The sequence below is a fragment of the Temnothorax longispinosus genome, chromosome 5 (genome assembly GCF_030848805.1).
Source record: "Temnothorax longispinosus isolate EJ_2023e chromosome 5, Tlon_JGU_v1, whole genome shotgun sequence".
In the NCBI taxonomy this organism is placed as follows: domain Eukaryota; kingdom Metazoa; phylum Arthropoda; class Insecta; order Hymenoptera; family Formicidae; genus Temnothorax; species Temnothorax longispinosus.
The window spans coordinates 9,414,187-9,439,524 of NC_092362.1; the positions used below are offsets into that span (position 1 = coordinate 9,414,187).

Sequence of the window (25,338 nt, forward strand, 5' to 3'; positions counted from 1 at the left end):
ATCTTTCGTTTCCTTGCTCCATACCGAGCCATTGCAGTAAAGTCTCGGAATCAGGATCTGCCCACATTTTAAAAACTGAAATAAAAATGACCGTGTGTAAAATTTACAATTGTTTTCATATTCAATTTTAATTGAACATGTACTACTACAAGTATACCACAACATACGCAGTATTGTAATTTTTTAAAGAGAAATATATTATTGACTAGATTTTTCGCCCGCGCTTCGCGCGGGCTCAAAATCTATTCCCCTTTCCCCAAACTCACTCATTAATTAGGAGCACCTTTGATATTCTTTCTCCTCAAACTCTAACCTACATCCTCCAAAAATTAAAAAAATTTTGACTCCTATTTCATATATAATTCTTTAAGATTTGGTTAATTAATTCCCGAAAAATTGGAAAAATTTTGTAACCGGTTCCAAAATAAATCGGTAACAAAAAATTATACACTTTATAACAAACCCCAGGAAATTCTACCTTTATTTCATATACAATTCTTTGAAATTCGATCAATTAACTCCCGAGAAATTTGAAAAATTTTGTAACCGGTTTTCATAAAAATCGGTAACAAAAAATTATCTATAAAAATTATCCATAAAAAAAATTTAGCTTGATATCTCAAAATTTACGGAAATTGGAGCAAAAATCGGAAACCTTTTTATTATTAGCAATTTTTCTATAAACTCATCGTAGCCATCCTAAAAAAATTAGAAAATTTTGAAATCGGTTTCCAAAAAATTGATTATGAAAAATTATACACATCTTCGCCATCCCCGAAAAATTAGAAAAATTTGGGCATTGTTTTTAAAAAAGTAACGAAAAATTATCTTTAAAAAAATTTAGCTAATATCTCAAAATTTGAGGAAATTAGAACAATCACGTACCTACATTTTTTTAAACAAAAATCGAAAACCTTTTTAGAAAAATTTGAAAAACTTCGTAACCGGTTTCAAGAAAATCAATTCATTAATGAAAAATTATCCATTAATAAAAAATAACATATCCTCCAACAATTAAAAAAATTTTGACACGACTGCTATTTCATATATAATTCTTTAAAATTTGGTCAATTAATTTCCGAAAAATTTCAAAAAATTTGTAACCGTTTTCCAAAAAAAAAATCGGTAACGAAAAATTATACATTTTATAGCAATCCCGGGGAAATTCTACCTTTATTTCATATGTAATTCTTTAAAATTCAATTATTTTCCGAGAAATTGGAAAAATTTTGTAACCGGTTTCCAAAAAGATCGGTAACAAAAAATAATACACTTTATATCACTCCCCAGAAAATTCTACCTCTATTTCATATACAATTGTTTGAAATTCGGTCAATTAATTTCCAAAAAATTGGAAAATTTTCTGATACCAATTTCCCTAAAAATCGGTAACGAAAAATTATACACTTTATGGCAATCCCCAGGAAATTCTACCCCTACTTCATACACAATTTTTTTAGATTCGGTCAATTATTTCCCCAAAAATTGAAATAATTTTGTAACCGGCTTTCAAAAAGATCGGTACCGAAAAATTATACACTTTATAGCACTCCCCGGAAAATTCTACCCGTTTCATATATAATTCTTTTAAATTCAATAAATTATTTCCCGAAAAATTAGAAGAATTAAAAAAATCGGTTTCCAGAAAATCGGTAGCAAAAAAATGGCCACAACATTTTCATCCCCGGGAAATTCTACCCGTTTCATATTATTTTGGTAAAAATTCGGTCCACTAACGAATGAGTAGTTCGCGTACAGACAGACAGACAGACAAACAGACAGACAGACGTGACTTATATATATAGATTTGTTTAGCTACGGTAAAAAATGATGCTCGTATTATAAGTATATCAAACACATTATTATCATTATTAGAATTTCCCGGGGAGTGCCATAAAGTGTATAGTTTTTCGTTACCGATTTTTTGGAAACCGGTTTCATAAAAATCGGTTATGAAAACTACTATAATATAAAACCCAACTGTATACACATAAAATACATATAGATAAAGAATAATATTGAAAAAAAATTAAAAATTATATAATTTTTTAAGATTCGGTCAATTAATTTCCGAAAAATTGGAAAAATTTTGTAACCGGTTTCCAAAAAGATCGGTAACAAAAAATAATACACTTTATATCACTCCCCAGAAAATTCTACCTCTATTTCATATACAATTGTTTGAAATTCGGTCAATTAATTTCCAAAAAATTGGAAAATTTTCTGATACCAATTTCCCTAAAAATCGGTAACGAAAAATTATACACTTTATATTATACACTTATGCACGGAATTATACACTTATACACGGACGGACGGACGGATAGACAAACAGTCGCGTTTTATATAATAGTAATGATATGAACAATTATACAGCAAAAATTAGTTCAATGCAAATAAAGCCATAAAATGCATAGAATCAATGTGTCAATTTTAACTGCTCGTAAATGAACATGTTTCGAAAAATAATGTTCCCGAAAAATTAAAAAAATTAAAAAAATCGGTTTCCAGAAATTGACCGCGAGCGATTACTCGCGGTCAGACAGACAGACAGACTTAAAAATTAGAAAAATTAGAAAAACCGGTTTCCAGAAAATTGATAATGAAAAATTATATACTTTATGGCACTCTACGGGAAATTCTACCCCTATTTCACGTACTCGTGGTAAAAATTCGATCCACTAACGAATGAGTAGTTCGCGATCAGACAGAAAAATTTAAAAAATAAAAAAAATCGATTTCCAGAAAATCGGTAACGAAAAACTGTATACTTTATGGCACTCCCCGGGAAATTCTACCCCTATTTCATGTACTCGGGGTAAAAATTCGGTCCACTAACGAATGAGTAGTTCGCGATCAGACAGAAAAATTAAAAAAATTAAAAAAATCGGTTTCCAGAAAATCGGTAACGAAAAACTATATACTTTATGGCACTCCCCGGGAAATTCTACCCCTATTTCATGTACTCGTGGTAAAAATTCGGTCCACTAACGAATGAGTAGTTCGCGGACACACGGACGGACGGACGGACGGACAGACAAACAGTCGCGTTTTATATAATAGTAATGATATTTGTATACAAACTAATGTGTATGTAAAAATGAACAAAAGTGACGGTTATTTTGTCTCTTGGAACCAAGACGGATTGACGACGACGACGACGACGACGACGAGTGTTTCTATATACGCGAAAAAGCTTTATTTGTCAACGCTATTTACGACAAATCGACAATACACACACACACACACATACATACAAATAGCCGACTCTTTGCACGTAATAAACAAATGTCAATAAATACAAAGTTTTGAAGATAATTAAATGAATTGATATACAAATAAAAATAAAAAAATATTTAAAAAAAAAATATTTATTAATTATTGCATGTCACTGTTATACATGATGAGCAATTTATCGTGTGTACATTGTTATGATAAACGATTTCATCTCTATTAAATAATTTAACACGTAATCTCCGCGGGCAATTTATTAAAATTTCATTAGTCATTTTTTGAGCATCCTTGAATAGTACACGCTCACACACCCGGAATGAATCGATTTTTATTTCAATATTCTGCAAGTGAAAGATGGAGAAAAAAAATCATTAAACACTGTATGTAAATTACTTTGAATCGTTTGTGTTATTTAAGAATAAAAAAAATTAAAGGGAAAAAAATAGAAAAAGAAGAAAAAAAATACAAACAAGTCATACACAAGTATAGCGTTATTGCACAAATATTTATCTCCTAATGTATAATAACGATTAAAAGTATAATTAAAATACAGTAATGTAACAAACTGTGATAATGTATCTCATAATTTTATAACAATACGAGAATCTTTGGCTAAAGGTTGGTTGTCCCACATCTCGTATTTGACTGATGACATGTACGCGCACAAAGAATATAATGATGCACAGTACAATAAATTAAATCGCGATTATTACGATAATGTAAACGAAATTGAAATACAACTACATGGATACTTGTGTACGATAAAATATTTTTGTTTTGATATACTATACAGATGTATTACAAGCTCAATCGTATACGTTAAAGATTGAATCGAAGACCGAGTCGTGATAACGTGCGAGAATGATGCGAGACAAAGTGTAAAAGCCATCGTCGAGAAAGAAAGAGTGAGAGAGAAGAGACCTAACCGTATATGTATATGTGTATGTAACCTTCCATCTTGAAACTCGCGCAAGTTATTGGCGTTTTTGCTCAAGGAGCAAGTATTAAATATCAAAAAATTACAGTACGATAAAAATAATGTTTATATCTCGATAAATTTATGAGATTTACGTACATCAGACACATCAACACGCACACACACACCGATCGTTAACACACGCGCAAGCATATACGTTACGTTGCGTATTATAGTACGTACACATGTACGCTTTCCCGCCACGCTATTGTTGATATATATCATTATATAACAGGATATTGTATTCTTTATGATTTAGATTAAAACTTGTCAAACACACATTTTCTCGCACAAATGTCGTTTATTAATACGTAAAACAAAGATACAGAGATCGTTTATATCTGTCTATTACATCCATCGAATAACGCAATTTCGATTTTTTTTTTAAAAGAATTAAAGTTTATTCCAGACACATAGAGTTTTGTTTGTAACAATAACAGGAGGATTTCGACCAATCGTGTTACTCGATTTGAAAACGTATGGTCGTACATTAACGAATTGAGTAACATGATTGTCGAAATTCTCCTGTTACTGTTACAAATAAAATTTTGTGTGTCCGGGGTCTAACGGTCAAAGGACTATTAACGAAACGCGAGCACGCGCGCGCCGGCACTCATCGCAATTAATGATTTTCTTTATATTCGCGATACGTCATATATAGACTGCGGTGCACTTGACTCTACAAATGCTTCGAAGCATTATTTTATCCTTTTCTCCAATGAAGATAAAAGGAAAAGAAGAATGCATCAAAGTATTTGTATAGTGTCAATTGGACCGCAACCTAATATTTTTCGCCACATTTACAGATGTGAATTGTAAATTGAAACGTTTATGTTCGCGCGATATATATATATATATATATATATGTATATATCAACTTACAACGTAGACTTTGATTTTATGCACAACTCGTTATTCCGTTTGCTACTTGCTTTTTACGTGTACAGATGACAAGTATGTAGTCTGCGATATGTATGTGGATAGGCCAGGCGGACCACTACTACACACGAGCGATCGAAACATGTATCAAGTATGTACTTCACGCCTGATTGTCGTTGGTAAGCTTGTGCGTAAACGGTGACGTTTGTGTGTACCCTTGGTATAGAGCATGGAAATTTAAAAATGGCGGGAAATGAAATTAAGATTTCGTTAATGATTGATTAATATTCCATCTTGAAGGAGGCCTGCCTCTTTTCTTCCGCCCACTTGGAGATTAACCACGCGGAGTACGTCCACGCATTATTAGTTCCGTTCTCCGCTTTCTCACGTCACTCTCAATGACTGCGTTTAGCCGATACTCCGCTAGCCTAGCACGCGTGAGCAGTCACTCATTTTTTCTCCTTTAATCTTTTAAAGGAGAGAATATCTCTTTAATATCGTCTAAATGGTGATATTTATAAAAAAATACAAGACCTTTTTTGTAAATTGTTAAATTTTCTACAAAATTGTTTATTGATTATTTCATAATTTTTTAACAAATAATATGATACGAAATTTATAAGAAGGCAAAAACAAATTTTATAAAATTTATCACATTTTAACTGTGATTATATTTTGAGTGGTTGACGTTGCAAAAAAGTAATGAGAGATCTTGTTTGTAGAGTGAAAAATTTACTACAAAAAATCTATATAGCGCAATAATGTCGTACTCTGTTTGATGGTTGTAAAATTTTTTCAATCTTATTTAATGAAAAATAAAAAATCGCAATAAGCAACCTATTAATATTAAAATTAAGGGCCGGTTATTCCACTTTTAAATAAACTATTGGTAACTTATCTGATGGATAAATGTCTAAGGGCCGGTTGTTCCACTTTCAGATAAACGATCTGGTAACTTATCTGATGGATAAATGTCTGGTAGAGCGTTGTTCCATTTCTCGGTAAAATTTAACTTCCTGATAAATGGCCACTATCGACAGATAAATTACACGGTACTTTGGGTACCGTGTAAGACTTATCTGACAGATAAATGCGTAGTGGGATTAGAAATCATACCCCGTCAGCGGAAGATGCGCAGCGCTGGTGATCTGACGTTTCACGCATTTGTATATTAATATTTTGCGATAAAGAATTTGGATATTATCGAACGGACGGTATCGGACGGTATCGAAAATGGAACCAGGATTATGCAAAAATCAATTTCTTTATGGTGACGAAGATGATAACGAAGAATCTGATGAAGAAATATATATAGTGGTGCTTCGCAAGCAATATACAGTTCGTCCACGTCCAGATTTATTTAACGAATATGATAATATAGAATTTGTATAGGATTAATAACCATGGAACAACGCTCACTAAATAGCTGGTAAACTACCCGGTAAGATTTATCCTATAGGTAGTAATCTGTCGAGTAAGCCGAGATTTATCGAAAGGTGGAACAACCCGGCCTTAAGAGCATTGTTCCATTTCTCGGCAAAATGTAACTTTCCAATAAATGGCCACTATCGACAGATAAATTACACGGTACTTTGGGTACCGTATAAGACTTATCTGACAGATAAATGCGTAGTGGGATTAGAAATCATACCCCATCAGTGGGAGATGCGCAGCGCTGATGTATCAAACGTTTCACGCATTTGTATATTAATATTTTGCGATAAAAAATTTGGATGTTATCGAACGGATGGTGTCGGACGGTATCAAAAATGGAACCAGGATTATGCGAAAATAAATTTCTTTATGGTGACGAAGATGATAACGAAAAATTTGATGAAGAAATATATATAGTGGTGCTTCGCAAGCGATATACAGTTCATCCACGTCCAAATTTATTTCACGAATATTGTTCGAGATCCGTCGAACTTTCCTACGCGAAACATCGGCTCGAAAACATTATTATATTTAACATCGAGAAATACCGATGTTTATGTTGTTCGAGCTCTGTCGAACTTGTTCGAAATATACGTTCCCCGCGATCCCCGCGCCCTCGAAGCCCATCGATCGCGATCACGCGTTACGAGAGTGCTCCCTTATTTGTCGAAGCACGGAAACGGCTGTTGTGACGCGTGATGTGACCATACGGACGAATAGCGATTCAGCTCTCATCGCGCGTTCGTTCCTGAAAAACAACCCTCTTGAGTAAACGGCGAATTTGCTCGCCGGACAGTCAGTCGTTGCTGAGGATTCCTAGCCTCAAGTCGTGGGCCAGAACTCATAGCCGAAAGTCGTCGCGTATCAATCCTCGTCTAAAGACAGCACGGCTCTCTCCCTCTTAAATCGCTGCTTGAATCGCTACTCGCTCGTTTCGTCTTAAAGTGCGGATCAAAGTTACTTATATTTTTTCATTAAGTGTGCTACTTAGCGAGGGGTCCGAAAACTTCCGGTCGTGCTCCGCTCGCGATCGTTCTTCTGCCGCGCGCTCAAGATTTCCGTTCGACGCGTACAAGATCTCCGTTCCGCGAGAGGCTTCGATGCGAGAAGCTGAGACAAGATTTCCGTTCGCGATACTTGGCAGAAAATTACGAACGACTCAGAAGATTTCCGACTTCGCGGCGCACGATCCGTTGTTCCCCCTCGCGTCTTTTCCGTTCTTGAAATAAAGACTATATATTTCTTTGTGCAATCTGTGTTCCGAGTGCTTTAATCCTCATTCCTCCCGCGAATTTACGACTCGCGTTATCCACGCTTCTCGCTCAACTCTGAGCGGAATCCACATTCAGGGCGACCGTCGGAAAGCGACGCCCGAACAAATATGATAATATAGAGAATTTGTATAGGATTAATAATCGTGGAACACTCATTAAATAACTGGTAAACTACCCGGTAAGATTTATCCTATAGGTAGTAATCTGTCGAATAAGTCGAAATTTATTGAGGGCCGGTTGTTCCACCTTTCGATAAATCTCGGCTTACTCGACAGATTACTACCTATAGGATAAATCTTACCGAATAGTTTACCAGCTACTTATACGTGAGCGTTGTTCCACGGTTATTAATCCTATTGGTATTTAGTATTTACCTGCTAGTTAAGAGAAATATATCGCGATTATTATTTCCGGAAACGTTTGTCAGCCAACTTCAAGTGGGTGCATCTTAACCTTTATTTTCTGGCGGGCTATTATTACTCATTCGTATATGCAACATTTTTATAATAATAGAATACAAGTAAAATGTAACAATTATGTACATACAATAAATATAAATATATTATAAGATATATCTAATATATTTTAATAATTTATGCTAAAGGAATGACCGAAAAGAGAAAAAGAGAAAGAAGTTCCAATTTCTCTAATAAAGAAATTGAGATATTGGTCTCGACAGTACACGAATTTAAAAACATAATAGAGTGTAAAAAAACAGATGCTACAACTTGGCGAGATAAAGATGCTGCATGGGAAAAAGTAGCTGAAGCATTTAATTCCAACTCTGGCGAAGTGTTTCGATCAAAAAAGACATTAAAAGCAAAATATGGAGATATGAAAAAAAACATTAAGAAAAAATTAGCCCATAATAGAATGGAGCAATTTAAGACTGGTGGAGGTAAACCACAAATTCGATCCTTAACTGACATTGAAGAAATATTCTTTCGATGCAGCCATCATCTGTAGAAGGTCTACCATCTGTGTGGGATTGCGATCAACCATTAGGTATATCATTTTATAAGATATATATTATCTTATTATATAAGATAGCTTTAAAATTATATTATGGAATTTTAACAGAAACCAGCCAGGAAAATGCAACAGTTCAGAAAAATGCAACAGTTGCAGGTACGGACCTACATTCTATGGATACAAATGACACTGTACATGTTGATAATATACATATGGGGATGGTATGTACATTGTAAATATATTGATACGCATATTTTAATGCACGAATAAAATAATTAAAAACACATTCTTTATCAAACAAATTAGTCCTACAAGATCACATGATGAACAATTTGATGCGGAATTTTTAATCATTTCTGACAACGAAGAGAATAATAGAGGAATTGAAAAGTCTAACAATCAAGACAGCAATCGAGGAACTAAGAGGAAAACAATTACTAACGAGATTGATGTTGGTATGTTGAGAAAGAAAATAACGCCAGAACTACGTACTAATAAAAGATTGAAAAAAATACATCAGCAAATTTCTCACGAAACCTCAGAACGAGACCGAGAAATGAAGAAAGAACTTCACGAAATAAGAATGAACATATTAAAGAAAGAACTGGAGATAAAAGAAAACCAATTCTTCGTAGAACGCGAGATAAATACAGAACGGTTAAAAGCTGCTAAAGTTGAAAGCGAAACGAGAGTATTGCTAAGACAGATAATGGAAGCTGAATTAGACAAACTCTACACAGACTGATTGTAAAATTTCTTTATTATATTACATATTATAAAATAGATATAAATGTTATGTTACAAAGGTAAATGGTTTATGTTATAAAATCAAAACAGCTATGTGGAAATTAATTTTTGTGATTAAATCGTTCCCAAATCAAAAGTGTTATGTATAATTATATAATTTTCCATTCCTGATGTCAGACTATATTAATTTTAACCAATTGTACACTTCAACGGACAAGACTGTAAACAAAAATTGTGTTAGAAAGAAATAGTTTTTTAAATTGTGAAGAAAATAATACATTACCCTGTAAAATATGTATCAATTAATGATCGCCGTTCATTTGCATTATCAATGCCATTATGAAATTGTACTTGTTGGATTTCCAATTCCTCAATTACAGCTTCAGCCTCAAAATCGACTGGAGGATCAGGTTCTGCCATGTCTCGTGCAATATTATGTAGTACTGCAGTAGCTACTATTACAGCTTGTGCAGTTGCAGGTTGAACTCTTAGATCAAATGCCAATGCACAAAATCTTCGTTTCCATACTCCAAAACATCTTTCAATGACATTTCGTGTTCGTATTTGAGATTCATTATATAATTGTTCAGCTCGATTATGAATTTCAAGCAATGGTGTCAATAAAAAATTAGTGCAAGCATAACCACTGTCACCAAGTAATAGTGCATTTCCCATTTCGGCATTAATAAATCTTGCACGTACTCTGCTAGCATTAAAGATGGTAGCATCATGGGTTGAACCAGGCCACCGTGCTACAATGTCCAAAATTCGTAAAGCACTGTCACAAACAGCCTGCACATTCATAGTAAATATCCCTTTTCTATTTCTATATACTTCAGCCTCTTCTCCACCTATAAATATAAGCAAGATATAAATACTATAGATTTATTATTCATTATTTTCAACCTAATACATACTTGGCGATTGTATTTTGACATGAGTACAATCAATTGCTCCTACAACTTTGGGGAAACGAGCAATGTTGTAAAATCTTCGTTTTGTGTCCCTTAGACTCTGATTTGAATTAGGGAAATTAATATATCGTGGACGTAAAGAAGCTACTGCTTCTGTAACCTTTTTTATAATCCTGCACATTGTGGATTTGTGAATACCACCAAAATTACCAATTGCAACTTGAAAGGTTCCAGTTGCATAAAATCTTAAAGTAAGTAATAGCTGGTGTAGTGGTGATACAGCATGATTTCTGAAATAAAAATTTATACTTGTATATTAATATACTATCATATATGTTATAGCTGCACGAGTATCCTTGCTTATACAGCATATACATTATTGAAATAACCTAAAAATAAGAAATACGTTTAATATCTACCTGTCAGTCCTGCTTCTTATTCTCTCTTCAATAAGATTTAAAATCACCTGGACAGTGCGTTTGTGAAATCGAAACCGTCTTACAAATTTTATATTATCATATTCGTTAAATAAATTTGGACGTGGACGAACTGTATATCGCTTGCGAAGCACCACTATATATATTTCTTCATCAGATTCTTCGTTATCATCTTCGTCACCATAAAGAAGTTGATTTTCGCATAATCCTGGTTCCATTTTCGATACCGTCCGATACCGTCCGTTCGATAATATCCAAATTCTTTATCGCAAAATATTAATATACAAATGCGTGAAACGTCAGATACACCAGCGCTGCGCATCTCCCGCTGACGGGGTATGATTTCTAATCCCACTACGCATTTATCTGTCAGATAAGTGGCTTACACGGTACCCAAAGTACCGTGTAATTTATCTGTCGATAGTGGCCATTTATCAGGAAGTTAAATTTTACCGAAAAATGGAACAACGCTCTACAGACATTTATCCATCAGATAAGTTACCAGATAGTTTATCTGAAAGTGGAACAACCGGCCCTGAAAGGTGGAACAACCGGCTCTATAGGTTAAAAATTTTACTGGCATTTTATTTTACTTTTCTACAAATATATATGCTATTTGTGAATTAAAAAAAAAAGTTGCTCCAAAATGACATTGTAATATACAGAGTGTCCGAAAAATCGTCTACACTACGGGAGGAGATTCGGGACCTAAAAACAAGCAAAAAGGTTCATATAGCTACTTTTATGTTCAAAAATCGTACGTTAGAATCCGTTTGACATCCCTCATCCTTCTTACGTATTTCTTAAATTAAAAATTTTTATTTTTAACCCTCAGTGTACGATCTAATAAAAAAGTTACGTTCCGTACGGACATGGGTTAGCCTAACCCGGCGACTTTGATTGACTGTATATCGGGCTGTAATTTATCAATTGAAACAAATTTTTTTTTCTTTGGATCGGAAATTTTCTCAAAAATACAATGGCGTTGGTAGATTTATTACCTTATTTGTTTAAACAAAGATACATTTGAAAATGTAAACCATTCAAAAAATTTTCATAAAAATTCATTTTTTCTTTTAAATTGCATAACTTTATGAAAAAAAAAAATATCGACATTTTTTAAGTCGCGTTTGAAAGCTAAAAAGTTGTTCTTTGAAATGGCTGAATTCGTTTTTTGATCCATTCCAAAAAGTATATTTTTTTTGAACTATGAAAATACCCGTTTTTTTGCGATAGCGATATAACGTTACTTGCTTGATTTATCGTAATAACGCAAAAAAAATATCTTAAAGTAAAAATAGTTTTTTTGGATGTTGTTGATTAGTATAATATAAATAAATAACAAAAATTGCATGGATACGTTATGCTGGTATGCTACAGAGCATCATTTTGAGGTTAGAATGCACAAAAGTATATTAAAAATAGTAAATTATACATACCAGAATACTCTACTGCAGCAAATACTCGAAAAACACAAATTTTTTTGTTTGAAAAACATGGATTTTGTAACGTTCCGTACGAACTGGGTGTAGACTACCCGAGTTTAATTTTCAAACTCGTATACCTTGAGCACCAAGCGTAGATTGACGCTGCCCCTTGGCGCTTACATAGTAGCTACCTCAAAGATTTCCCCCCCCCCCGGTACGGACCCCCACCATTCACTTCCTTTAAAATGGCGCTACTTTCAAAATTCGGCTCGGGTTACGCTAACCCAGATCGTACACTGAGGGTTAAATATTAGCTAATTTATTAAAACAAACGATCCTGCGATGAATACGGAAAGATTAGATACAATCTTAAAGTAAGGTGTTGTTAAATAATAATTTGAAATTTATTGAAAAGCCGTGAGTTACTTACCGATTTTGAATAGGCGTAAAAACAACTGATAGTCCGGGAGCCAGCGACCGTTTAGAGTTAGTCATTTCACAAAAGCTGAAAATTTTTCCTAAGCTCTATTTGGTATCATTAGTAAGTGAATGGACCTCCAGCTTGCGCAGTTCCGGGGGGTGTAGCTGCGGCAGCTTCCCACACACGTAAAATAATAATAAAAAAAAACTAATACCGCAAAAGCTGAAACTTTGTTAACATGTTGATTATGTTATAAAGAAATGAAAAAACGTATCCAGCTGAATGTAGAGTGGGGGATTATGCCCCAGCTTTTCACGTAAAGAAGTGAAAAATATGCGCTGAGTAAACTGATACCGCAAAAGCTGAAATTTTGTAAACTAATAGTTAAGTTAATAACTTAAACGAAAAAAACATCCAGCTTTATATTTAGTGGGGGAAAAGTGCCCAGCTGATGCAGTGAATGACGCTGTGCATCGGTATGCGCTCGGGCGCGTTGTATCTTTGACTGCATCAGCTGGACACTTTTCCCTCACTAAATATAAAGCTGGATATTTTTTTCGTTTAACTTGTTCAGTTAACTATTGTATTACCAAATTTCAGCTCTTGCGGTATCAGATATTTATACTTTTCTCATTAAACACAGAGCGTCCATGCAGACGTTATTATACTATCTCACAAGTTCTTGAATTTAAAGAGTTTTAGTAAATATTTACACTAGCAAATTTGGCGTCTCTATGCTCCGAATTTGCCAGAGTGACGCCAAGCTATCTAGTGCGACCGTTGAACTTGTACCAATCGGAGCTGCGACAATGTCTAACGTACATCCGTTTTGCGTATTTTGCTCCAAAAAAGCGGAAAATTAAATCTTTTTGATGCGGACAAGTTAAAGAAGTGTATAGCCATATTAAAAATTCGGAAACACGCTGATTTGGCTTTCTCGAACGTTGTGTTGCCGGAAAAGCCGAACAGTTTTCAAGTTTATCACAGTCAGTGCCACAACCGTTTTACAGCATTACCGCCCAAACAGAGAGGATATGATCCGAAAAAGCAGGCATCCTCATCTTCAAGTACAGAGTAAGTGCTTCTATTATAAGATAAATAAGTGTAATTAAAATATTTTTCCTTAAAGATTATAAAATTAATTTTGATCTTACATTCTGTAAAAATTTTTGTTTACATTAATACATTAGTACATTATCTCTAGTACATTACTCTTTTCTATATTATGCATGCATGATTTATTATAAAATTATTTTTTATTCACGACAGTGCTGTGGAAGGCGAGCATGCCGCTGGAAACGAGGGTGTTATTGAAGGCGTGGATGGCGGTAGAGGTGAGGCTGCAGTTGAAGGAGAAGGTGAGGTTGATGCTGAAAACGAGAAAGCTGAACGCGAAAATGTCGACGCAGGCGACGATGTTGCTGGGGGCGAGGATGCCACTGATCCAGACGATGTGGCTGTAGTTGACAATGTTGACGTATCTGGCATTGTTCAAGAGGCATCACATAATCCTATTTGTTTATTTTGTGATAAAAATAGGAAAAAACGTCAAGGCCGGGAGCAACAATTACATCTATTAGAGAAGGAAAAAGCATTATCAACTATACAGCAAATTGCAATGGACTTGAACGATATACAGTTTGTTCAAAAATTGCATAACTTGGCGTTAGAAGACAAATTAATATTTTATCATACGATATGCCGAAAAAAATACGAAAATACAGCGGTATCGAAGAAAAGTAAAGAGAAGCCAAGGACAGAGTGGCATACAGCTCGTGATGTTCATTCTCAAGCATATGAAGAAGTATGTAAATTTGTGTCAGAAAATATCATCGCCAAAAATCAGTCGTTTTTCCTGTCGTATCTGAACACAATATTTATAGATTATTTGGAAGGACACAAGGCAAACACAGATGCATATACGACGAAGCCGTATCATCTAGAAAATCGTCTTCTAGCTACATTTTCAAAAAAAATAACCATCGTGTCGCACAATAATAAAAAACTTGTGAAACCTTACAAAGGCGTTGTCGTAGAACAACAATTTCATCGCATCGAAAAAAAGGAAGTTTTATTGCATGCAGCATTAATTTTAAGACAGGAAATACAGAATGTCAAACAAAACAAATTGCCAGATCAGCTCAACTCTGCAGATTTAATCAAAGGAGAGTGTGACATTCCAGAGAACTTAATTGATTTTTATTTAAATTTACTTAGTGGGCCAAATCATCGTCGTAAGCGCGGCGACAGTAGAAATAGATTAGCAAAATCTTTTTCCGAGGATATCATATATGCAGTGTCGAATGGACGAATAAAACCTTCGAAACATATATGCCTTGGTATGAGTCTAAAAAGTTTAACAAATAGCAAGAAGATTGTTAACATTATCAACCGATATGGCCACTGCTGTAGCTACACAAGTCTGGAGGGTATCGAGACTGAAACCACGTTTACTTCTAGCATGCGTCCTGATGTTTGTCCTGAAGGCATCATTCGTTCAAGAAATCTATGCACTGGTGTCGCATTTAATAATTTCGATCGATTCGTCGATGCGACAAAGATATCCGGTAAGGACACACTGCACGACACCGTGGGTATCATTTTTCAAAATATTGATAATTCTATTGAGCATGATAATGAGGACAACAGCGCTGAAATAAGTACAGCAGGCCCTTCCAAAAAATCTAATAAACGAAGGCGGACTTTCGACGCAATTACTCACGAGTTAGAACCGTACACTAAGACACCAAAACTTCACGAACGTTTACAGCCTGCAGATGTTTCATCAGATTTAACAACCCCGAGTTCAGAATGGTTACAAAAAATTAATTTCGCGTTCATGCTTTCCCACTACCTTGAAGTACCCAAAACACCGATGTGGGTTGGTTTTAATAGCTTGATCTACAAGGACACAGCTCCAACGCAAAAGCTTTGCTACTTAACCACAATTAACGCCTCACCGACGAGCAAATCAGTTGTTGTGGAAACTATGAAGCAGAGTCAACAGGTTGCTAGGGAATGCGGCGAAAAGTATATGCAAGTTACTTACGATCTCGCTATCGCTAAAATATATATCGATAGTTTTATCAAACTAAGCAACGCACCTGACGACGAGTTGCAGAGTACGTTTGATAATACAGAAGAATATGTTTGTCGTATGTATGGATTCAAAAAAATCAACAAAGTCAACGAAGCACGAGTTACAACATTTTTGAAGACATACAATATTGTACGAAACGATGACATATTCCGTTTACTGAAGAATAATATCGACGGATCAGCTCTGCCTCCCTGCAAAATTGAGCTGCACCAACATTTGCTGCGGACAACATATATAGCAAATATTTGGGCACACGCTCATCTTCAGGTTCCAACGGCATTACATCCGACTGATTTTGGCTGAGAAGAGAAGGAGGGAAAATATCTTTTCAAATGGTTCGAGGGTGAGCAGCTACCCTCTTCCCTTGGAGATATAATTATCGATGATGACCAAAACAGTAGAACAGGTTAAAATAATACTGATATATTTCTCTCATTTCATTATTTTTTTTAATTATTTCAATGTAAATTTTTGATTATTTTCTTTTTAATTTTATCTATATAATTTTAATTTTAAAATAAAATTGAATAATATTTATAACAATTTCGTATAGCATGTAAACTTTTTTTATAGTTAATAATCTGATTTGCGTTAAAATTTTGCTCTCGCGTGTTTTTATATAATTATCATCTATGTCTTTTAATATATTATTATTATATATGTTTACAGATGGTGAAGATATTTCACAGATCGACATCAATTGCAGCGATAACGAAAGCGATAATGAGTTCGATGACGATGAATCCGAAGAAGGCGAAATCTAAAAAATTTGTACATTATTATATTACTTTACGCGTATTAACACTATGTATGTTTATTTTTATTTTTAGTATATTTTTTTAAATAAATACTAAAAAAATTTTTTAATAATTAATAGTAAACATTTTTTATTATCTTCCTTTAGAGCAGAAAAGTTATACGTATATATCATCCAATAACTGCATGGACGCGCTGTGTCTAATGAGAAAAGTATAGATATCTGATACCGCAAGAGCTGAAATTTGGTAATACAATAGTTAACTGAATAAGTTAAACAAAAAAATATCCAGCTTTATATTTAGTGAGGGAAAAGTGTCCAGCTGATGCAGTCAAAGATGCAACGCGCCCGCACGCATATCGATGCGCAGCATCTTTCACTGCATCAGCTGGGCACTTTACCCCTACTAAATATAAAGCTGGATGTTTTTTTCGTTTAAGTTATTATCTTAACTATTAGTTTACCAAATTTCAGCTTTTGCGGTATCAGTTTACTCAGAGCATATTTTTCACTTCTTTACGTGAAAAGCTGGGGCATAATCCCCCACTCTAAATTCGGCTGGATACGTTTTTTCATTTAATTGTAACATAATCAACATGTTAACAAAGTTTCAGCTTTTGCGGTATTAGTTTTTTTTTATTATTATTTTACGTGTGTGGGAGGCTGCCGCAGCTACACCCCCCGGAAGTGCGCCAGCTGGAGGTCCATTCACTTACTAGTGATACCAAATAAAGCTTAAGAAAAATTTTCAGCTTTTGTGGTTTTGGTCATTGAAAAAGGTCGCTGGCTCCCGGACTATGATTTCAAGTAGCCGTGAAAACAACTGATTTCTTTTAAAAATAATGTAATCGTATTTACAAATATTAAAAAATTGAAAAAAATAAGAAAAATAAAAATAAAAAAAGCAAAAATTTTTAATAAGAAATACATAAGAAAGAGGAATGCCAAACGGATTCTAACGTACAATTTTTGAACATAAAAGTGACTATAACTCATCGAAAACGGCTCATTTCCGAACCTATGTTTGTATAAACTTTTTTGCTTGTTTTCAGATCCCAAATCACCTCCCAAAGTGGAGTAGGCGATTTTTCGGACACCTTGCATATATGCTTATACATAATCTTTGATGGCGAAATAAATATAGAGGGGAACCGTGGTTGTTTGGCGAGATACATTGTCTTTGGTTAAGCCTAAAGACATACCTAATTGATATAGTAAATATAGATAAATAATTGCAACATTCATATTTCTCTTGAGATTTTCAACTATATGTTTGTATTGAATGTTATTTGTTTTTATTTAAAGCAACATATTTGACAGAAGGTAAATAATGGACGATATTCTTATATTCGGGAGAACACTATGCGAAATTCAGCAAAGAAACACCTTCGGCTCCGTGTCGACCTCTGTCACACCCTTTTAATTATACAATAAATATATGTATATACATGTATACATGTCATGATTCAAGGTGAATTTTTATATGTGGCGAGTCAAGAATAAAGAATTATATATATATATATATATATATATATATTTGCTTATATATATATTTGCTTTATCAATTATACTATGAATTTGCAACATTTCAAAGTATTTATTGTATGTTTGTTCCTTACATTGTCACCTCTTGCATTATATGCCTTATTATTTATGATTTAATTGTATTTTTCTTTTATGGATCGAGAACGTGCTTTAACGGTAATCAACCGTCTTTTTATTTAAGTTAGATTACGCGCTTTAAACTTTCATTTCAATTAAACTTGTATATATTATTAAAATGTTTCGTGAAAAATTTACCAACGCATTATTTATTTATTTTTTTTCCATCAAGTGTAGTCGTATTTAAAAAGCCATTTTTTTCCAATAAAAGGTTGTTTATTCGTATGATTTGCATTTGTAGCCGAAAAGAACGGCCACGTATCGAGAGTAAAAATAAAAACTTGTGAAAAATAAATTGCATATCAATGTTTGAAATAAATTACACGAAATTGATCGCAATTGTTTGCGTTTCAAATCAATTACTCCATCTGCACAACGATTCATACACACACGTACACACACACACACACACACACACACAGCTTGTTGGAAAATGTATAAATAATTATACAAGTAATTTGTTATTTTTGTATATTTCAAGTATTACAATTATAAACCACGCGTGTTGAAAAATAATACAGATGCATTTAAGCGTACGTAAGTATATTTGTGAAAAACATTGTAGGTATAAAAGTGCGCAAAAAATACTCAACGTGTATGAAACAAATATGCACAGACAAATATTATTCACAAATGTACGCAAGTAAAGGCGTACACAAGTCCTCTTTAATACCGTTAAATCTTTCTCATGGAGTTCGTCGACGCCAAAAATGATGATGACGATGATGATGATGATGATGAGCCATTTCTTCTATGCGCATTGCAAATAAACAGAAAAATACAAATTAAATATCTACATGTACGTGTATGCGTTCTCCTCTCCCTCCCAACATACAAGCGTTACGTTACGCGTGTACGAAAATAAAGAAAGCGATCAACGTGTCCATGGACGTGTAGACCCATCTCTCATTATACGTACCTCATTGAGCCACTTTGTTTATACTTTTTTTCAGTAAGATCGTTACATGTATCGTCGATCTTGCGTTTCACACCATGCGTGTCAATGCTATCGTTATCTTCGATGCCAGACGACGTGAACGTACACTTATTCCCGTTCGTCGTCGTGTCGTTTTCGAGCAACATAGCTAAAAAAATATAATGAACGCGAATCTCATCACGAATGTCAGGTAGGTACGTCACGTAGCGTTTCACGCTAGTATCTTCAGCACGTACCTGTTTTTTCCGCCGCGTATTTCTGCGTAATATTCAACAGCGCTTTGCCAGATTTATCAAAATTTGCCTCGGTAACGTACGGTATTTGTAACATGGCTTCTTTGGTATCCGGCAAACGCTGGCTCATAGCTCTGACAGCCAACACATGCATAATGGAAGAAGCAGAAACGTTCAATGTCGCGGCACGTTCTCTTATTTTTGCAATCAAATCGGCATAGCAACGAACTTGTACGTCTTTTTTTACGCGGTCTTCTGCGAGTCTCTTTGCACTCGTTGAAACTTTAGCTACGCCGCTTGTAATAGTTTTTTTCAATTTCCTCATTGCAATTTCAATTTGATTAGAAATTAAAGAAAAATAAAAACGCGTATAAGACGACAAATAATAGACGAAATAATATATCGCCCATTTCTCCTCTATATCTATACTCTGAAACACACACACACACACAGACACACGCGTACAACGTCACTCTATATCTACAGAAAATATCTACAACGTACCGCAATTTTGTTTATTAGCCTTTCGCCTGCCCATCCTCTCCCCCCGAATACGCCATTGAGATTAAAAATACCTTTGCGTCGTTTCTCGTTAAAAGTTCCGTCGCTCTTGGTCCAATTGTGACATACGCGTAAACAATCTTATTTTTTATATGAATATCTTCTCGTAAATATTTTTCCAATACCATTTGGCGCATGAGGCATTCTATGTTATTTTTTATCCACGATTTACCATGACCGTATAAAGGATGTTTTACAAAATCTAAAAAAAAAAAACCAAAAACAACTTACGCGTACAAATAAACGTAAATATAAAACTTTAATTTTCTACCGTTATATATATAGATATGTAGACAACGAGTACGATACCTGTGTCTCCAATTTTTTTCAGATCACTGCCCTTGAAAATATCCGTCAAGACGATCAGCGTCAACTTGCGACACTTCCTCGCGTTGATATCTCTTACAGCTTCCACAATCTGTCTCGCATCTTCAGTAACATCCAGCATTGTACATTTATCCTTCAATTATGATTAATCGATATTTTGCATTTTCGATCAGACAACTATATATATATATATATATATATATATATATATATATATATATATATATATATATATATGTAAAGAGAGTACACTCTCTTTAAATCTAGCGCGCTTAGTAGGCTCCACGCGCGTTTCTATGACACCCGCTGGATGTCCCGTCGAGCACTAAAAGAACAGCTGAGCAGAGAGAAGATATATAAGAGAGAACACGTGTGAGAATAAAAGGGTTATTAAAGAATAGAGGTGATTAAAGAAGAGTTGTGAAAGAGAGACGAATAATTAACCTTAATTGTCGTTTCTCTTATTTACAGGTAACTGGTAACTTGTGTATATATTGTAAATAGTAACATCGATTATAAGATAAAACCTCTTATTTACAGAGAAACAAATTTGGTTCAGTTATTCGGATAACCTAAACCTCATAGATAGAAAGATATTATAAAACGACAATTTCTGCCACAAAATGAGACTAAAATTTGAGTTCAGAGCTGTGGCTTCTCCAAAGGACAGCAAAAACACAGTGGTGGCCATAACCTCAATCACTACAGAACAAGGAGAGAAATATGCCATACCGGAGGAACTCACTTATTCAGATATGCATAAAGAGTTAAGAAATACGGATGCTTTCAAAAAAGTAAAAGAGTCATTACAGAAAAGACGTGACGAAGTACAAATATGGATAACGCTGTCAAAAGAATTGCAAAGCATATATGTGGACGAGGAAGGAAATGCCCAGTTTGGAGGGAGATATTTAAGACAAATACCTCCAGAGGATGTCAAGGAACACTCAGACTTGGGAAAAATATTGGAAAAATTAGTTGAAAAATCGGAAAAAAAAAAGAAGAAAAAAACTTAAAACACATTGCAGATAAATTCGTATTGGAAAAATTTAATTATAAAACATCTAATGTTAAACAATGGTTGAGCACATTTGAGAAGGAATGTGGAAGATTTAAAATAGAAAAAGATGAAACCAAGATCGAATTATTGAGGATATTCTTAGATGGAACCTGCCAGGACTGGTACACTTCTACAGTAATAAAAGGAGAGCACGAAAACGATTGGCACGGATGGAAACAGGTATTAATGGAAACCTTTTCAAGTAAAGGATGGAGTAGCAGAACATATGCTCACTATTTTAGGTACAAAGAAGGCTCATTAGTACAATATGCGATAAAGAAAGAACGACTATTATTAGAAATAAATAAGGACATGGACGATGATACAATGATAGATAGAATCGCATTCGGGTTGCCAGAATTCATCAGAGAGAAAATTGACAGAGATGAAATAAAGGATACAAAAAATTTAATTAAGGAATTACAAAAGCTCGAAGGAATGACAGAGAAAAAGAAAGTATTTAAAAAAGAAGGTAAACCAGAACACAAAGTCAAAAATGAAGAAAAAAAACCATGCAAGACGTGCGAGGATATAGGTAAAGGTGTAAGATACCACCCAGAAGAGAAATGCTGGTTTAAACTAGAGAAAAAAGAGAAACCTAAAGCTATAGGAAGCAATTCAGTAATAGAAGTAGAACTAAGTACAGAGAAAAAAAACGAGCAATCACACCATTGATCAAACTTAAAACGCTAATTGAGAATAAGATAGAAATAATGGGAACATACGACCCAGGTTCTCAAGTCTCCTTAATAAACTCGAAGTGGATAAAGATAAAAGATAATAGAGAAGACATAAACAAAATATTCTTAAAGTCAGTCAATGGTGTGAATCATACAAATGGACTAGTAAGAACAAGAATAAAAATATTGGACATAGAAAAAGAAGCAGACATCTACATAGTCGAAAGAGAAGACTTCGAAGACTTCATAATAGGATTAGATCTAATCCCCATGTTCAAGCTAAGGCTAAATGAAAATTTAGAAGTTTCACAGAACACAGAAAAAAAGATAGAAAAATCAAAGATGATATCAAGCGGAACAAAAAACGAAGCTATAGATTGTTCGGTAAATTTTAATGAACATGTGGAAATAGATGAATTCCAAACAGAGATAGAACATTTGGATAGAGATAAAAAGATTAAGATAGAAAGATTGATAAATAACAACAAATCAGTGTTTGCAAAGGACAAATACGACGTTGGAACCGTAAACGAGTACGAGGCTAGAATTGATCTAATAGTGGAGAAATACAGCAGTAAAAGACCATATAGATGTAACATAGATGACAAAAAGGAAATAGAAAAACAAATAGCCAAATTACTGGAGAAAGAATTAATTGAAGAATCTTATAGTCCTTTTGCTGCACCGGTCACGCTAGCATATAAGAAAGATGAAGGAAAAACACGCATGTGCATAGACTTTAGGGATTTAAACAAAAACGTTGTCCCTCAGGCACAACCATTTCCTTTAATAGAGGATATAATAATAAGAGCCAGAAACTGTAAATACTTCACGACACTAGACATAAACTCAGCTTTCTGGTCAATACCACTAAGAATTGAAGATAGAAGAAAAACGGGATTTGTAACGCAAGATGGTCATTTTCAATGGACATGCCTACCGTTTGGTTTAAAAACGTCTCCAGCTATATTCCAACGGATCCTGATTAACATACTGAGAAAATATGGATTACTGGAATTTGCGATAAACTATATAGACGACATCCTAATACACTCACGGACGTTTGAAGAGCACCTAGACCACATAAAAAAAGTCTTAGATGCAATAAGAAAGGAAGGATTCAGGTTAAAATTTAAGAAATGCACGTTCGCTGCTAGTTCAGTTAGATATTTAGGACATGTAATAGGAGAAAATACAGTTACACCACTGAAAGACAACATAACATCAATAAGAAAATTCCCGACTCCTACCACACAAAAGCAGATCAGGCAATTTCTGGGAAAAATAAACTTTTACCACGAGTATATAGAAAAGAGCTCAATACTATTAGATCCATTACACCAGCTACTAAGGAAGAATACAAAATTCGTATGGACAGAGGACTGCGAAAAGGCTTTCAAAAACATAAAGGAGATGCTATGCTCCCAACCAGTGTTAGAGATATTCGACAAAGACCTTTCAATCAAAATATATACAGATGCATCACTGAAAGGCATAGGCGCAATTTTAAAACAAACACAAGAGGATGGAAAAGAAAAACCTGTGGCCTACTTTTCAAAGAAACTCAATGAAACACAAAAGAAAAAAAAAGCGATATATCTCGAATGCCTAGCCATAAAAGAGGCAATAAAGTACTGGCAACACTGGTTGATAGGGAGATACTTCGAAATACACTCGGACCACAAAACATGAATATAAGAGCACGAACAGACGAAGAATTAGGCGATCTAACGCACTACCTATCCCAATACGACTTTAAAATAATATACATCCCAGGGAAAAATAATACAGAGGCGGAATGCTTAAGTAGAAACCCGGTGTTAGAACCAAAAATAGAAGAAGAAGAGGACTTATTGAAAACGGTAAATTTTATTGAAATAGATGAAATAAAATTAGATCAGATGAACAACATAATACTACAAAATGAAAAAGAAAAATTGATAAAAAGAAATGAAATATATTACAAGAAGATAAAAAAAAAGAGAGAAAATCATATTATCTGAGAAGGCCAGTATCGATTTAATTAAGAAAGTACACAAAGAATGGTTCACACAGGAATAACACAAACAAGAATGAAAATAAGCCCATATTACACTGCTAAAAATTTAATGGAGAATATAAAAAAAAAATGTAAAGAATGCGATACCTGCATTAGAAATAAATCAAGAGGACAACATAAATTCGGCTCAATGTCACAGTTAGGACCAGCGACTAAAGCTTTCGAAATTATGTCCATAGACACAATTGGAGGATTTGGGAGCAATAGATCGACCAAAAAATATATACATCTACTCGTCGATCATTTCACGAGATACGCGTTTATTTCAACATCAAAGACTCAAAACGCCAATGATTTTATAAAATTAGTCCAAACTGCGCTAGAAATAGAAAATATCGGAACAATCTTAACGGATCAATACCCCGGAATAAATTCGAGAGAATTTAAGGACTATTTAAAAAAGAAAGAAGTGCAACTAATTTTTACTGCAATAAATACACCATTTTCTAATGGTCTGAACGAAAGGTTGAACCAGACGCTAATAAATAAAATGAGATGTAGAATAAACGAAGAGAACAAGAAGAGAGCATGGACATCGATAGCGAGAGAATGTGTGAACAAGTATAATAAACTAGAACATACAATCACAGGATTTACACCAGAATACCTATTACATGGCACAGACACCAGCAATATACCAGAAGAATTAAGAAGAAAGAAAAACGGAGAAGACTGGAGAAGAGATAAGGAGTTAGCATTGGAAAGAACACTAAGATCGCATAAGTACAATAAAAATATATTTGACAAAAATAGAAAACGCCACGAATTCAACGTAGGAGACACGGTATTCATAGAAAATGGAAACAAACTCAACAGGAGAAAGCTAGAAGAACTAAGAATCGGACCATTCACAATAGAAGAAAAAGTTTCAAACTCGATCTATAAAATAAAAACTGAGAAAAGAAATCAAGATACAAGCCTATTCCATGTGACAAAACTAACTCCAAGGCGAGAGGACGAGAACGATTGAGAAGATTGTGCAACTCCCATCCCGGAGAGGGGAGATGTAAAGAGAGTACACTCTCTTTAAATCTAGCGCGCTTAGTAGGCTCCACGCGCGTTTCTATGACACCCGCTGGATGTCCCGTCGAGCACTAAAAGAACAGCTGAGCAGAGAGAAGAAATATAAGAGAGAACACGTGTGAGAATAAAAAGGTTATTAAAGAATAGAGGTGATTAAAGAAGAGTTGTGAAAGAGAGACGAATAATTAACCTTAATTGTCGTTTCTCTTATTTACAGGTAACTG

General features: G+C 34.3%; 2 protein-coding genes and 1 pseudogene across 2 annotated transcripts; 2 read left to right on the forward strand and 1 right to left on the reverse strand.

Annotated features, from left to right (window-relative positions):
• Positions 1-8,744: 8,744 nt before the first annotated feature.
• Positions 8,745-9,514, forward strand: LOC139812943 (uncharacterized). The gene is made up of 3 exons (XM_071778139.1): positions 8,745-8,802; positions 8,878-9,001; positions 9,076-9,514. Exons 1-3 carry the CDS (start codon positions 8,745-8,747, stop codon positions 9,512-9,514), a joined length of 621 nt encoding a protein of 206 aa, XP_071634240.1.
• Positions 9,515-18,703: 9,189 nt separating this feature from the next.
• Positions 18,704-19,654, reverse strand: LOC139813627 (uncharacterized). Its single transcript, XM_071779220.1, has 3 exons — positions 19,408-19,654; positions 19,154-19,319; positions 18,704-18,985 (listed from the first exon to the last, which is right to left on the reverse strand). Exons 1-3 carry the CDS (start codon positions 19,556-19,558, stop codon positions 18,910-18,912), a joined length of 393 nt encoding a protein of 130 aa, XP_071635321.1. The 5' UTR covers positions 19,559-19,654; the 3' UTR covers positions 18,704-18,909.
• Positions 19,655-20,539: 885 nt separating this feature from the next.
• Positions 20,540-22,038, forward strand: LOC139813807 (uncharacterized; annotated as a pseudogene).
• The last annotated feature ends 3,300 nt before the right edge of the window (positions 22,039-25,338 follow it).

Bases quoted from the DNA above. Each gene is read 5' to 3' on its own strand.
- LOC139812943 (XM_071778139.1), top strand. From the start codon at position 8,745: ATGCAGCCATCATCTGTAGAAGGTCTACCATCTGTGTGGGATTGCGAT. The intron at 8,803-8,877 runs GTATATCATTTT...GAATTTTAACAG, and splicing joins GGATTGCGATCAACCATTAG to AAACCAGCCAGGAAAATGCA. The intron at 9,002-9,075 runs GTAAATATATTG...CAAACAAATTAG, and splicing joins ATGGGGATGGTATGTACATT to TCCTACAAGATCACATGATG.
- LOC139813627 (XM_071779220.1), bottom strand. From the start codon at position 19,558: ATGCATGTGTTGGCTGTCAGAGCTATGAGCCAGCGTTTGCCGGATACC. The intron at 19,320-19,407 runs GTACGTGCTGAA...ATATTTTTTTAG, and splicing joins ATACGCGGCGGAAAAAACAG to CTATGTTGCTCGAAAACGAC. The intron at 18,986-19,153 runs GTACGTATAATG...CAATGCGCATAG, and splicing joins AAACAAAGTGGCTCAATGAG to AAGAAATGGCTCATCATCAT.